General features: G+C 45.5%; 1 protein-coding gene across 1 annotated transcript; it reads right to left on the bottom strand.

The window, feature by feature from the left end:
- Positions 1 to 221: 221 nt before the first annotated feature.
- LOC106849229 (uncharacterized) lies at positions 222 to 16,066 on the bottom strand. Its single transcript, XM_014869690.2, has 6 exons — positions 15,927 to 16,066; positions 8,852 to 9,062; positions 8,178 to 8,294; positions 7,694 to 7,741; positions 5,968 to 6,058; positions 222 to 2,987 (listed from the first exon to the last, which is right to left on the bottom strand). Exons 2-6 carry the CDS (start codon positions 8,939 to 8,941, stop codon positions 2,923 to 2,925), a joined length of 411 nt encoding a protein of 136 aa, XP_014725176.1. The 5' UTR covers positions 8,942 to 9,062; positions 15,927 to 16,066; the 3' UTR covers positions 222 to 2,922.
- Between the last annotated feature and the right edge of the window lie 226 nt (positions 16,067 to 16,292).

Genomic DNA, 16,292 nt, shown 5'->3' with positions numbered 1-16,292 from the left:
AAGGATGGAGTTAGGAACCCACATTTGGGTTTAGAAGCCTGTCTGGTGCAATTCCTCATATTCATTTCTTGTTTTCATATCCATCTGGGGCTGCTCCTAAATGACCAAATTTTTGTTTATAATCCCCAGAATTCCAGGTCAAGAGACACCTTGTCCAGCAATGTGTGTATGTGTGCTGAGAGTGTTGCACAAGGAGGAGGCAAAGCAGGAGCCTGAGGGGCTTTTGTTTAACACCTTTATTTAAGACAAAATTCAAGGCTAATTTGCAAGTTGCCAACACTCTCTATGCCTTCACCAAAACCATTTATGGGAAATTTCCAAGCTTTTCTAGACAACAAACCTCGCTCACCTCCTGTGGTTTAACCAGCTGTAATAACCTCCTGTTTTTGGCCAAGTCAGACCAAAACTGCCTGAGCTTAAAAACACCTGACATGCACTTGCTTAGAGGTAGGTCTGTCTACACAGAAAAAGTAATTAACTATGGGAAATAACATATAAAAATGTTTATAATTGCAAAAAAGACAATCCAAGTGATCCAGTGTAAGATCCTAACTCCCTGAAGATGTGTGGAATTCTGCCCACCTTTCATAGGCATTGACTTCCATTCTAATTCTCTGCATAAACATGGAAGGTGAAGTTAGGGATTGGGGTTTCAACTAAATACAGCAGAGTTCCTAAAAGAGTGGAATTCTGTTCCCCTCCAGCATTTGCATTTTTATGGAAACAAGTTCTTTACTGTGCTTTTTCAGCAGAGTTAAGTCACAAAGACTAAATTTTTGGGGGTTTAAGAGAAGTAGTACTTTGCATGCATTTCCCAGAGGAATACTGCTGACCTAAAGCAGATGGATTTACTATCTAGCCAAGGCAGTTTGCACCCCTATTCCATGCCACCAGCTGAGAAAGGACTGACTGATGTCACAGGAAAAGCCTGAGTCTCTTACAGATGTAATCCCTAATCCATTTAGAAGCTGAAGTTCCAGTCTCACCCTGCAACAGCTATTGCTCTCAGGTAGCAGAGGTTAATTAAATAGGCAGTACAGCCCTGCAAACAGAGTTCTGAACCTGCCAGCTCAACTGAAAATCAGGCCCAGAAGTTGGTAAAATATTTTGGTCTGCTACTGGAGTGGCCTTTGAATGCAGATGTGAACTGCAGCTGAACTCGTGTGTGGTGTGTGCACTGAAGAGCAGCAGGATTCAGGGAGCACCTGCTGCACCTTCTCATGTAACCATGAACAGTACAGAGTCACCTGTGTCACGTCCCACCTGCAGTTACCCCCACAGCAGGAGCTGGGGGTCAAACTCCTCCTATAGCACAGGATTTAGGTCAGTCCCTGTCATCTAATCCATTTAGTCCTTGATTTCTCAGCTGTTTGGTAGCGGAGGCACAAAGATGATCTGTGATGCAGTTTTCTGCTGTGACCACCAAGCTTCATACCTAAGAGAGTACCCTTAGGGCACACCAGACACCACACAATTAGGACTGGAACTCTCATCAGTACTAAGCAGAATTAATGGGATCAGGACTCATCAGTACTAAACTGGGTGGACTGGACAAAATTACCTAGAAGGAAAAACCCCACTTTTCCCCCCATTATCACTCCAATCAGCCCTTCTTAATTCTGCATACATTTTCTTGTGTTAAATAAATGCTTGCCAAGGGAACAGAACTCTGATGAAAAGATAATAAATGAGTTCAATATATACAGCCATTTCATGGGTTTCTACTATGCACCACCATAAATTTAAAGCCAATTATGTTCTGTTTAAATATTTAACACTGTATAGCTAGCCAATTTTACATCCTGTCAGAAATAATTGAAATACCAACTTTGTCCCTTTAATAGCCAGGCAGAACATCCAGGAGAAGGAAAATACTACTGGGATTCCACTATTTGCAACTGGATATTGAAAATACCCTCAATGCCTCAGAATTTAACAAGTTCAGCTCTAAGACCAAAAGCACAAATCTGGAAACAGTGTGAAACTGAGAGCAGCCAGCAACAATCTCAAACCAACAGGCTACTGCTGTCTCCCAAAACAAAACTACCAGCAGCTTTTATTTGCATAGCTGAGACACTAGAGGACCCCATACACACATGTTAGGGACTGAATTTAAACTAATTTGAATTGAATCCCAGGGTTCTGCAAGGAAGCAACTTTTGTATAACTGGTTCTTTACAGACACTTCTTTGAAGGGATGAAATCCAGTGGCTGTGACTAAGCTTGTAAGCACTGTGCACTCAGAGCTGTTATCAAACTTGGGGAAGAGCCACCAGGCCAGAAGAAGCTATAGGAGAAGGTCCTGAGCTGATCACATTAAGATGAAAATTTCAGGATCAATCCCTAAGACATCAGGTGCAAACATTCCCCAAAGCATGCAAGTTACTGGCCACTGGAAGAGCAGCACAGGGCAAGCTGGAAATGCCATGAAGGTTTTTCTTTCTGAAATAGTCAAGAAAAGACTCGAAGGCTGTACCTATGGGCAACACAGCAAAACTTAACTCGTGGCACTGCTCCACCAATCTGCTAGATGTGATATGGCAGACAAGCTCAGCCATTAGCTGTGTAAATAGATTTCCTTCCCTCTATCTGTATTGCTGAGTCAACTTCTATTAAAACACTGCTTTCTGTGGCAGGGCAAGGCACCAGGTTATCCAAGTATTTAAAGAGAAATTATTACACTCAAAGATATACTACAAACTGTAAAAGGCATCTCTCCAACAAGGCATTTGCCATTTCTTCCCCTAAATCCTTGTTTGGATGTTTGGGGTGAGCAAGTCCCCAGGCAACAGGAGAGAACTTGGCTAAAATTATCATCACAAAGAATCTGAAATACAACATTAAAAGTCCCGTTTGCTTTCCAGTCCTCTGGCTTCAGCAAGACATGAACAGGTGGGACACTACTGAGCTGCAGCAGGGATGTTACTCAAGACATCTCCTAAGACCAGTGGTTTTGTTGGACCTGGAACCATCTTTTCCAGTGATGCCTAAAGGAAAGATCACATGAGAGAGAGGGTTAGAGCTTTGGGTCCAGGAGCCCTGCTGCCCAATACTCCTTACAGAAGCAGTACAAGGTTGAGAGGTGACAAGGATCCACTCCCCAACAACCAAAGGTCTTCACAACAATATTCCCATTGCTCTTGTACCAGCTAAATGGAGCTGCTGAAACAAATGGCTTCCCTGGCACCAGGGCTCAGCATGAGGCTACTGAGGGCCCAGAAGTGTCAGTCTGTATGGAATTGTCTGGTTTCTGCTCTGCAAACACTCAGAACCACCTCTACTGATAGCAATTACATATTTCCTTGAATCCTCATGAGACACCAAGTCCCCAAAGTGCCCTCCCTAAATATTAAACACCAGGGAAGATGATGTGTAGAATATCTGGAAATGGTGTGAGTGGGGAGTATTTTTGGCTACACAGGCTTGCTGTGATCTGTGCCTCACCCCTGGCTTTCAGGGGACCTGAGGTAACCATCAGGGCAGCAGAAGAAACAAAGTGAGACAAAGTCTGTATGAAAAAGAATGCAAGGACGGCAAGAAACAAAAAGGAACAAGATCCCAAGGCTGCTGCTGGGCTTTGCACTGGCTCTTGGAAATTTTACCATAAAGCAACCTCTTTCCTCCTCACATCTACAGCTCATTAGCCAAGAACAGTTACTCAGACAAACCACATCTGCCATTCATAGGCTTAGGAGCCTATGAAATGAGATTGATCAATCCTTCAGTAATGGTACTCACAGAAAAAAACCCCAAATGCTTCCTGACTCAGAAAAACAGAAATGTTAATGCTGGAGTTATGACTGGCAGCATCTAGAGGTAGCAACACAACAGAGCCTGATCATTAACAAATTCCTGCCTGCTCTTTGATAACCTGGAGTCCCCCATAACCAGTGCCTTGAGAAAACCAGAATTAGATCCTCAGGCAAAGGATATGGGAAAAAAGCCAGCTGGCTTTAAAGCAGCTCTTTGTCCCACTGAGGGCTTGCAAATCCTGTGTGTTTCTAATTCAGCTCTTCGTATATCTTTATTTTCTCCACAACACACAGAGAGACAGTGTTTATTTCAGCAATTCATCTGAATGCTGCAGACAAGAAGCCCAGGGCAGATCTCTTTCTTACTCAGAGTTGGGCAGTGTACAACCTGCAGGATGGGCAAGCACATGTACCCTCCCTGCTGCAGCACCTCAAAAATCCTCACCTGGAATGAAAGGGGAAAAAAAACCACCAAAGCCCTCCATGACCAAAGGTCTGGCTGTGTCCATAGCAGAAGATCACTATGAAATCACAGACTCCTGCTAACAAGTCTCAGAGCAGCAGCATCCTGCATGAGTAGCACAAAAACTTGCAGGCATATAATACCCCAGTTAAATCCAGACCCACAGAATGGGTTAATCCAGAAACTACCTGACTGCAAGCTGCTACAGCTGCACTGTGCTTATAAACAAACCCCAGGATCTACAGTTTCCAGGAATCCAGAACAGCATGCTTCTCCTTTCTCTTGCCAGTCAGAAGTTTTAAGCCAGGATTACCACTCCATCTCAAGCTTCTGAGCAAGTAACTTAAGAACTTTTCCATAGGATTGTCTGGTTTCATACTATACATACTTATCCCCACTGATTTCCTGGCTGTTTTTTTGTTCTCACAGAAGTGCAGACGCTCTCCAAGAGCAGAAGTCCCCTGTCCATGGCCGGCAGGGGCGAGCACAGCGGTTGGGGCTGCACTATCACGTTCTGCACGGCCGTCTCCAGCGACCACAGCATCCGCTGATCCTGTCACATCTGTGCTACCTCACTGCAACGGCAGGGAAACAGATTCCTCCTGCCACTGCCCCGGGCCCCAGTCAAACTGAAAGGAAGAAGAAAGTCCCCTCAGTGGCTGTGGTTTGGGGCGATGTGTAACTGTAGCGAAGGCGGCCGGAGGTGAGCTCATCCCCCGAGAGCCTGCGGCTGTGCTGATGTCAGCGCACGGCTCCGTGGCAGGAAGTGATACGGGAGCAGGAGCCCCAGAGGAAACTGAGTTGAGCAACTGAGGTTAACTCCCCTGGCATTTCATCAGGTGGCATTTCCAGGGACTTTCTAAGAACCTGGGGCTGGGCTGCCCAGTGTTGCTCTGCACACCAGTGGCAGGAGGGAGCAGCTGTGCTGCCACATGGCAAACCAAGCAACATCTGCCTCCCCTGGGCTCCTGGCCCCTTCTCCCTCCAGGGAAAACATTTCATAAGAGCTTCTACAAGGCTCACTGATGATAGCACAGAGATGCACACAAGTTTTCCTGGAATCTGCCTCAGAAGCAGTCCTGAGCAGTATAGACTCAGATTTGTATTTTCACAGGGTTCAGCTGAGGTCGGGGCTCTGGTTGGTGCATCTGTATTTTCCTACAACAGTGCTAACAGTTATCTGAAATACCATCTCAGAGAAGCTCAGATAAATTGGAGCCTTCTACAGCAACTGGTCAGTGCCATCATTGTCTGTGCTGCTGAGGCACCTCTGCCAGTGCCAGGCACTGCCAGAGAGCTCTGCCTTCAAGTACAAGCCAGGAATAAGAGAAGACCATCCTGGAGTTAATCCAGAATACTAAAATGTCCCCAGTACCAAGGGATCTTCTATTAATAAAGTTTTTCAAGTAAGGCAAGACATTAGTGATAGACTATTATCACTTTTTACCACCAGCCAGACAATTTCACTGAGCTGTACCTGTACCAGTGACCAGAATCTCAAATGTGTGACTTTTTGGAAAGACAGACATAGGTTTTCTTCCCTTCCTTTTATTCTACCTCCACTTCTGCTAAAGCAGTCACAACTGAATTAGATGGAAGGAATGTGCCTGGAAGCCTTCCAAATGCTCCTCTGTTTATAGAATTTACCAGAAAGACTGCAGCCAGTGCTAGAGCTTCTGGGTACATGCATGGTTTGCCAGAGCATGGCTGCACTGTTTAGTCTTGTGTAATTAGCATTATCTAATTTCAAACCTTGTGTGGCTGGTGATGAGTTCAAATTCAAGTCACTGCTTTCCAGGGGATCTTCTCCTTGAGATTCTCCTTCTTGGACCACTGCTTGAGGCTACAAAGAAAAACACCAAAAAATAAACAACCCCCTCCTCTTATGCAAAATTAGGTGTCTAAAGACAAAATTGCAAATATGCAAAGTAGATGGATTATTATTTAACAAGACTATGCAGCCCTGACAGTACATTCATTTGTCACCAACTTCTACATCCAACCATAGGCAAGAGCACACATCAGGGCATGTAGTGTCCACACATTCACAAGTCTCTGAATGGCTGTCAGAATCCCTAATAAACCATCCCATTACCAGACTTGTGAGACACTGCCCAACACTTGGAAAAAAATCTGCCTGTTATGCAGGAGGAGATTTTCATCAATAATATTTTCTATATTTCAGGTTATTTCCCTGTCTTGACCAGCTAAACATTTTGTTTATTGACAGTTAAAACCAAAATGATTCTTCTTTTTCTTCTGCTTTGGTTTTTCTCCCCAAAAATTCTTCAGCTGTTTAATTCGGAACTGAAACATCAGAATACTTTACTAATCCAAGTTAAAATTACACACTGAAATATTTGCACAGCTGGTTGCTTTAAGCACTGGTAACACAGGCTTCCCTAATCAGTGTATTTAAATAACATAATATAAATGGGCTTAGGGCAAGCAATGGGCATTGAGCAAGAGCAGTGTGCTGCACTAGACTTTTACAATCTCACCCAAATTACAGAGAAGGAACAGATTTATGGAACAGTTCTCTTGGCTGGGGCATTCTACACAGGGTTTGCATGCAGTTTCCCACTATCCAGGAAATATCTGCATGGCAAGGTCCCTGTCACATTAGACAAGACTGCTGATCTCTCCCATATCCTGGCACTTCCTTACTGGTGAACATTTCCTTCCAAGCCCTCTGCATGGCCCTCACAGGCTGCTCTGTCCTTCTGGTTCTGCTGAACCACAAGTGTTCCCTTCCCTCCTGAGCACTCCTGTGCCACCACAGCTGTACAACAAACCTATGGATTCCTGCAGCAAGTGCACAGCTTGGGTTTGGATCTAGCAATTTTTGTGATGGACACTAAATAATGATTTGTGGCTGTTGTGGGGTTTTTTTTAATCACTCCTAATGACAGTAACATACCATTACTAGTTCACAGGACTAAATAGCCATATTGATTAAAAGCTTTTGTCTTGTTTTTACACCTGAAATGTTTTATTCTTAGCTACTGATTCTTACTAATCCTTTGTTTGCTGCATAGAAGAGCCTCCTACCAGCAGGACTCAAAGTTTCTCCATTAATCAAATTTCTGTTAGCTTAAAATTAAGTTTCTTCTTTTGAAACAAACTGACATGCTAAGAAATCACTTTAGTCTTTCATGTCTCCTGGGAAGACAACCCTTCTCTCTAAGAAAGGATGGAATTTCTGGTGTGACATTCCAAGTCTGAGAAAGTGCTATACTGTGGAAATCTAGTATGTCTTGAATTAAGTACAGCATCTCCCTCTGGGCTCTCAGAATTCTTCAGTAGCTGAATCTTGGAGGCCATCAGGAAGGCAGTCAGAGCTTCCCTAATTATTTCCAGGCTAGCAAGGCTGAAGGAATGTTGTGGCAGACACAGAATCTGAGAAGGGCAAACAAAGCTGCAAGTGCCCCAGGATCTGTGACTGGAGAAGAGGGAAAGGATTGAACACCATACTCACCCACTTGCGAGGCCTCCCTCTTGGCTTCTTCCCAGCAGAAGGTTCTGCCTTGATTGAAAACAAAGGGGGAAAAATATTGTCAGCTCTCAGATTTGCTGGGCATTGTGACTAAACCACTGAATGTGGTGGCCAAGGTGACCTTTGTGTAAAGGTTTCATCTTACAAGTAGCAGAAAAAGCGAAAGCTGGGGATAGAAGACAGTTGAGGAGGAAACACCTGCCTGACTGCACTGGTTGTGATTATTTGGCAGTGGTGGAGGAGAAACACTGGAAGGAAACTGCTGAACAAGCAGTGGCAACACAGGAAGGCTGGGAGATGAGTAAGGACTAAAAACCACAATAACTGATTTATCCAACAGTAGCAATTAAAGCTGAGCTGAATTAGAGGTAACTTTCACTATCTTTAAACCAAGAGAAACATCCCTGCATGTCTCTCTGGCAGTGCTTCTCTCCCCTGTAAATGAGTATAAGCAATTTCCTCTCACCGTTCCCCCAGTTAGACCTGTCACTTTCTTGCTTCCTTTTGGCCTTCCTCGTGGTTTCTTCACTGGCTGTGGCTCCACAGCATCCTGTGGGACAATAGCTGTGTTTCCACCATCCTCCTGGGATAAAAGGAGAAAACCATTTAAGCAGGATGATCTCTCAAACAATTTACATTCTCTCATTCTGGTTGGTCTTGGACTGTCTTACCCCACTAAGAGCACCCAGATCCCTAAATAGCTGGTTGTCTCTGCTTTTCCAGTTGTGAAGTGCTTTAGAAGATGACCAGCAATATTCCTACCTCTGTCTTTTGGGCTGGAGAAATGAATAAGTTCCAAGAACTCTTGGCCAGGGGTCTTGCCTGTTCTATCCAATTACAGGTGCAGAAACAGAGGGTGACAACATGTGAAAGTCTCCAGACTAGAACAGAGACCTAGCCAGCCCCTCTCACACAAGTCCTGGCTGAACTGTCACTGTCTGTCACATCAGAGGTGCCTTTGAGGCCAGGAGCTGAGGTTTCCCAGGGTGCAGATCCTGCTCCTGTCCTGGGTAGCCCCAGCATTTATCACAGAACACCTCTCCTTCCTCGTTAGCAAGCAGCTTCCCAGGGCTGCCTGCAGAGCCCATTGGGTACTGCCATGGCATCCTCAGGCAGCCTCTTGGGATGATGTTCCCTCACCTGTGGCTGCTTCTTTGGTCTTCCTCTCTTTCTCTTCAGGCCCTCAGTCAGTGTGGATGACATGGGATTCTCTGGCTCCTCGTTGTTCATGTTGGAACCCTCCACTGTTTGCAGATTATAATCCAACAGGTTATTTTTCCTGGACTGGGAAAGAAAACTTGTCTCCTCTTTTTTGCTTTATCTTGTTATGGATTCTCTTCTACCTGCAAGGCTGAAATGATGAGAAATAATGAGGCATGGCAGCTTGCTATTGTTTTTATCAGCTGCAAGAGTTCAGGACCCAGTAGACATTTGGGAGCATAACTGTGCTCTACGGAACCATTCTTTTACCTGGCCTATTCCTCAACTTTGAGGCTTCTGGCCAAAGGAGCTGAATTGCTCCAGGCATGGACTATGCTGGTACCTGCATCTACCTTTTCCTGTTTAATCTGAACCAAAAAAGACAATGTCTGCAGCTCTCTGAACTCCTCTTTTGAGGCTTCCTCTGCCCAAGGAGGAAGGAGGTGGGAGATAAAGTGGTGGTGGTGACTTATAAATGCACCAGTCAAGGATACCAAAGCTAATCCTGAGACCAAAATCAACAGCTAAGAGAGCCTTACATGAGGATACTTGAGAGAGCAAGTCCCAGGTACAAACTCTAAGAAGTCTGGCTCTGGAGCTGTCCCTCAAGAGTTTGTTCTTTGTCACCGCCTGAACAGGCACTGTCTAGAGAGGTGGCCTGATCCCATTCAGTGCACTCAGCCCTTGGTCCTACATAAAGCTCACTGTTTCCTACAGGACAACACAAGCTCCTAGACCTGGGCTTTGCTCAGATCTTAAGCACTAGCTTGTCTGCTGTAGGTTGGAATCAGCAGGCTTGTCAGCCTCCTGCCTGGCCCCAAGCTCTGCTTAGTGCCTGCTGTAGTTGGAATGAGCCCTGATCCAAATTGTTTGCTCTAAGAAATAACCAAGATCCCAAGCTGTTGAGACTACACAGGAAACCAGTAACTTTCCCTGCTTCTGCTTGAGGTTCCTCCTCTGGCCTGCCTGCCAGAGAAGGTGGAGGTCTGAAAGTAAGCCTGGACACCCTCACATCCCAAAGCAGGAAGAGGAAGGGAAACCTTTACCAGAACCTCAGCAGAAACCTAAATCCCAAGCACATTAAGAGAGGTGGGGTCACTGAAGTTTTGCTTGTGTGCAAGTCAAAACCCAGCCAAGGATCTGAGCTCAGCCCACTTGCAGCACCTCCAGACCTTGGCTTTCCTTTCCCTCCTGCACACAAGGGAGGGCTCAAGAAGATGTGAGGGGATGAGGAGGCTGAGCTCAGCTGTTCAGAGGCCAGCAGTGCTGGCAGAATCCTCTTTTGTCAGTTGTTCTTATCACAAAATACACAGCTGAGAACAGTGTAAGTTAGGAAAGCAGGAGCATCTAAATGAATCATGTATTTCTACCTTCTCTGCAAAACCTTGAAAATTTGTTTGTTTTGCAACTCTTCACTTTACCTGTTTTACTACTTCTTTTCTACCTGCTAAATGAAAGATAACAGCAAGCTTAAAGAGCTCTTTGACCCATCAGCCTGGAGCACTGCTAATTCCCCAGGTACCTCCAGCAGGCTGTACCTGAAACAACAAAGGCAGTGCTAAGTAAGGACACATCTGTAGAAGAGTGTGACTTTTTATTTAAAATAATGCTGGAGGGCAGAAGCTGGGCTCAGTTCCAGTTCATGCATGAGCAGCCCTATGAAGGGAACTTCCTGGATGTCCCTTTGTGCACACTGTTGGGCCCCAGCTCACAGGTGCTGCTGCACACTCAGCTTTTCTATCAAACCTCTGATCATAGAGTGATGGAAAGACTACAGCCCAGGTCTGAGTTCAGGCTGCATCTGGAGGAGAGGCAGTTAGGAAAAAAAAAGTTTCTTTCTACTTATAAGCTACGCACAGTTGCCACCAAGTCCCTGAGAGACAAGCATAAAACACTTGCAGTCTCTTTCAGAAAAGAGCTGTGCTTTTACAGACACAGTTTTGTAGCCTGATCAGATGTTCAAGTTTCAGAGATGAGAGGACTTTAACTGAGGATGAAAACAAATATTCTGCCCTCTGGCCAGCTACAGTTCCTTGGGCCTGCCTTTTCTGGTCAGAATTGGGGCTCAAACGGGCTGGTGTCAGCATCTGGAGTTAGCTGAGGCAGGAGGGGGGGTCACTGAGACTTGCAGGAGAAAAGCTCTAGTGCCTCTTCCCAAAGACAGGTCTAAGCCAGGCCCAAGCCAGGCCCAACTAATGTCACACACATCTGCTCCTGGATCAGCCCAGTGTGCTGCAAAGCTGGCTTGAAGCTTCCAGAGCCTGAGCCTTCCCTCAGCTGCCAGTGGAAAGGGAGAGATATGGCCACAGGAATGGACAAGTGTGAAAGTGCTGTCCAAGCCAGACCCCAGAGCAGAGATTACAGCTGCTTATCTGGGGGACGCTGTGCTCACAGGAGGGTGGAGTTAAGCATTTTCATTCTATTTTTCAGTCACAGCTTGCATTCTCTGCTTGGTCACCACAGGCTGGACATGAAGAATCTGAGTGTCAGCCACAGATGCAGCAAGGAAACTTCCAACCTTCACTCCATACCCTAAACACAATGCACAGAGTTGTAAGAGACACTGAAGCCACTGCTGTTACTGACACAACCTCTCTCAAGAGTTCACTGGAACTGACACCTGCATGGAATCCAAATTTTGCATGTCATTCAAGTGGGAGCAACCACAGTGTACAGAATTCATTTTTCTCCAGATGCAAAGAAAGTCAGTTCTTGCACAGTGATTTTTTTGCTAGACCTTGCTAAACTAATACACTCTACAATGCCTTTAACATATCTGGCCAGCCTTCTACAGGCAGGACTGCACACAAATGCCAGAGACTGCCAGGAGTTAGAAGTTGCTTTGTACATCTCTTCCACCCTCACATCACTCACCAAAGGAACATCTTTTACAAAGCTTGGGGTGAAAAGAAAAACACACAAGCAAAAGTACACGAGATCTGGCCTTACAGCTTCTGTTAGGTTTACATGACTCGAGCAAGATGCACACAAAGCAGAAGCACCCACTGCAATTTTACTTCAAATTTCTCAACTTCCCATGTATACATCTAAACCCCAAAACCAATACTGAGTCCCACTATATACCAAAAACCAAGTAAACCTTCCAGGGTCACTGCATTCCCTGCTGAGATTGCAGCCAGCATGGCTGAAGCCCAGACCTACACCATGTCCACAAGGGCACAAAATCTGAAAAACCTACCCAAATGTTTGTGGGCCTTAGATCACCTTTATGTCAGCCATATACACAGCTTTGCAAATGGCACAGGGATGTGAATGCATGATTTTGGAAGTATTGAGACCTCTGTGTTGCAGGAACATCACCTAAAAGAAAGCCTAATGTCTCAAATGCATTTCCAGGCACCTGCCAGAGGGCACAGAATCCTCACAGCCATAGTACTATACACCTGATGCAAGTCCTAAGTTGTACAAAGCCAGCTTTTCTCACATCACAAATTCTCAAGAAAAGTTCTTCTGGGAGCAATGCAGACACAGCCTAACACGGTATTGAACAGCATTCTTGAGGGACTTTTCCTTTTCCACAGACTACAGAGGAAGACTTTGGGATGAGGCCAGGTAAATTAAATGGCAGAACCCCTCTGTTTGTTTCCTGAGGGAGGTTAGATTTCAGGCTATGTCCTTAGGAGAAACATGCTATGGCACAGGGATGCCTGAGGCATCACACTAAACCCCCCAAACCATGTATGTGATTCACTGCCAGAAATGCTTCTCTAGCCCCACTGCTCACTTAGAAAATAAAAGCTTGCAAAGCCTTTTACAAAGCATAATAGGAGTGTGATAAGAGACCCTGCATTATAGCCTTAACTCCATTGCTGTCACTGTAGTAACATGAACAAGTATCTCCCAAACAATTCCCATTTAGCAGCACAGCACCACTGTGCTGCTGTCATGTGTCACAGCAAACCCAGGGGATCTTCACTGGCAAAGTGGTCACTCTTTATTCCCTCTAGTAAAGGACTGAGCTAAAAATTTGGCCCAAACCCTGCATCAAGCAGAGAAGGATAAGACTTTGTTAGTCAAGACATCTAAAGAAGAGGACTAAGAAGGCCAGGCAGGGAGAAAACTCATTCCAATAACTGCAGCAATAACGATCTGTGCTCGTATTATGAGAAATTACTTTCACCTTCTGAGAAATCAAACGTTAACATCTCTAGATCTTGCAGTAGATACAGCTGTAACACAGCTTGCTGCGGTTCCCCATGGACAGCTCTACCAGAAAAGCACTGGAACAGCTCCCTTGGGAAAGTACAGTGGCAGTACACTGGCAAATGTGCCTTGTCTGCCAGACTTCTCTGTAAAAAGAGGAACTTATGGGCTACTAAATGAAGTTTGTGGCAACAGAAGGTAACTGCTGTTGCCTCATAAATCATTTCTCCAATTCATAACTAACCTCTCTAGGTGATTTCCCTATGTCTAAAGCTTCTTTGATCTCATGCTTAAAACGTCTCCTAGTTCCTTGCCTGTTAGCTGGTTTTTTTTTTAATGAGCAATTTATTGTCACTTGTTCTTGCATGATCAAGTCCTTCAGCAGCAACATTTCTCTCTCCTCCATTTTTCAACTCTACCAGATCACACATCTCCCTCATCTTGCCTGGCTGAATAAACCAGCACATTTGTTTCTTGGATGTGATCATATCTCCTGATCCTTTTGGTTGTCATTTACACCCCTTCCAATCTGATCTCAACACTTTGAGTACGATAACAATTCTTACTCTCCAAACTATTTTCAGTGAGGACAGCTTGGCTAACTGAACTTCACATGAATCTAAGAAGCACGGCCTAAGAGACACTTCAGTTGGGAAAATTCAGTTCCTGTGTAATGTTAATAGCATTGGCTTCCAAAATGATTCAACCAGCAAGCTATTCCATCACCTCCAGTGTATCCTGACTGATAAAATACCCAGGTCAGAAGACAAACTATTTAAGTTTACAAAGGACAAAAAAATACAAGAACCCTATAGGCTTCCATGCTTCACATTAGCTCTAGAGATTGCTCAAGGTCTGAATAAGAGTTGCTATAGCTCAATAGTTACATTTCCATCTTGGTTCTAGACTCCTCTGTGCCACCCTATCAAAGTGCCCTTGTGTGTCTCAGTTCTCCATCCACAAACTGGTGCCTAGGTCCCTGACTGCTGAGCTGCACTGGGGATGGGGTGAGGACAGAGAGCCTGAGCAAAGCAGGCAAAGGCCATCCTGCCCAGGCCTGTTCTGACACAGCCAGCAAAGGAAAAGAGCTGATGATTACTGAGTTTCAAGCAATGATGTGGACAGGAACAGGCTCTGTTTCCTCTTTCCCAACTTCTCAGTCCCCAGCATCAGCACATCAAGGCACTGCAAGAGCTCTCGTGAATGAGCCTTGCTTGATGCACGGCCTTCCAGCTTCTCTTTGCCCAGACACTTAAGCCAGGTATTACTTTTGAGAGGCACCTTGTTCACCCTAATCCATACCAAAACTAGTCACAGAAATACCACCATGGTTCTACTGTAGTTAGACTGAAGTACTCCCAGTTCTTCCTCAGAAAAGTGAGGCTTTGCACTTGCCTGTACAATGAGTCAAGCCACACATGCAGTCCTGGTTGTGCTGAGGTCCTGTTTGTCCATATGCACAGGACTTCCCCTGGAGAATGCCACAGAATTCCACAGTGAAGAGTTCAACCTCAATCCTACCTCAGCATCATCAGCTTCCAAGCCCTATCAAAGCCCCAGGCTTCTTAGGCAAACCAAGGAGGCAGTTAACCATCCCAGGAAGTCATGGGAAAGCACTGTGGGAATACCAAGATGAGAAAGGAAGAGAGATCTGGAATCTCTTCCTGACTCAGAACTTGGCAAGTCATGTTATCTTTTTATGCCTCACATTTTCTCTGTAAGATTACAGAATAGAACTGAACCTCCCTCAACCTGGGGTGGAGGGATTGAGGATTAAGTACTTATTTTTTGTAGTATCACACTAAGAACCCCCAGTAGCAGAGAACAGAGCAAGGCATCATTAGATGGATGCACCAGCAGCCTCCATGTTGTGTTCAGGAACACAAAGGAGAGGTAGTAGAAATAGAACAAATACAGCTCAGGATTAGCCACATCCTGCTGAGCAGCAGAACACACCCTCAACCTCTTTCTCCAGGAAGCTGAAGGCTCGTGGGACCAGTTTGGCCCAAAGCTGTCAGGTGGAGTTCCCTGCCCTGGGAACCCAGGACACAGCATTGGAGTGGCAGCTGGGTTCCCCAGAGCCACACAGCACTTCCCACCCAGCCCCAAACCCCAGCAGGCAGGGGACACGGCTCAGCTCACTGTGTCTATCCAAGCAAACCCTTGTACCAACCCAGGATCCCAAGTCTTGAAGTCTGGGGTCTGAAACACCTTTTATTCATACTCGGACACTTCTAGCAGTTCTCCCAAAATTATCAATTATGAAAAGTATCAGATCAGTGAGATTCCTGTGTGGATTGTAGACTCCCTAGCATTACACATTATGAGCCTGTTAGAATTCTCCCTGAGGGTATTTGTCCAAAGACCCAAACGTTTGCTAAAGGACTCTTAAAGTTTTTGTCCAGATACTTTCATCAAAACGCAAGCACCCCAAGCACTGCAGAGTTAAATCAGCAGAGAAAAACCCAATAGTACCAACAGGAAAATAACAGGAAAAGCAGAAATCTGTGTTTACCAAGGATTTAAAAAACACAGTTATTTGAGATAGCATCAAGCCTTCTTCCTCTATAAAATACCTTGTACAACTCAACTACTGATATCTGCAAAACACTGTCCACTTGTGAAAAGCCAGAAAATGTTCCTCTGCACTTCCTGCAGAGGACTGGCATAGTGGCACCTGGCATAGGGACGTACAAGGCAGCAAGTTCTGTACCTTAGACTGCTTCAAAGTAGGTTCTCAATTACCAACCTGCAATTCATTCATCCCCAGACCCCAACAAACCCCAGCACCTCACAGATGGGCTCTGTATACGCATTTCAGATGACACGGGAAGAAAGGAACAAGATTTACCTGTTGAGAAGTTGGGCAGCACTGCCTGACTGAGCCCCAGCAGAGCTAGCAGGGAAGGCAGGAGACACAGAAGAATGAAGCAGCTGGGAGCCCCTGCAGTGGGGAGAGCAGCTATCCCAGGTCTCTGCACACTCGTCTCAGGAGCCTCAGAGCAAGCCCAGAGCCGTGGGCTGCACTCCCAGTGCGCGATATGGAAACAGTGCGAGCGCTGCCGGAGATCTCCTTCCGATGGCAGCCCTGAGCAGCGACTGCAAGAGAAATCCACTTCCACCAGCCAGCTTCTACCTACTGGCCTGATTACTGAAAATAAGGCCAGTTTCCAAATGTGACATGAATGATCTGAATAAAGGGGACAGATCATTCACG

This window comes from Sturnus vulgaris, chromosome 11 (genome assembly GCF_052056855.1).
Source record: "Sturnus vulgaris isolate bStuVul1 chromosome 11, bStuVul1.hap1, whole genome shotgun sequence".
Lineage (NCBI taxonomy): Eukaryota > Metazoa > Chordata > Aves > Passeriformes > Sturnidae > Sturnus > Sturnus vulgaris.
The sequence above is the reverse complement of the archived record's forward strand: the minus strand, read 5'-3'. Positions and strand labels throughout refer to the sequence as shown.

Bases quoted from the DNA above. Each gene is read 5' to 3' on its own strand.
- LOC106849229 (XM_014869690.2), bottom strand. From the start codon at position 8,941: ATGAACAACGAGGAGCCAGAGAATCCCATGTCATCCACACTGACTGAG. The intron at 8,295-8,851 runs GTGAGGGAACAT...CTTTTATCCCAG, and splicing joins GACCAAAGAAGCAGCCACAG to GAGGATGGTGGAAACACAGC. The intron at 6,059-7,693 runs GTGAGTATGGTG...TTTTCTTTGTAG, and splicing joins GAGGGAGGCCTCGCAAGTGG to CCTCAAGCAGTGGTCCAAGA.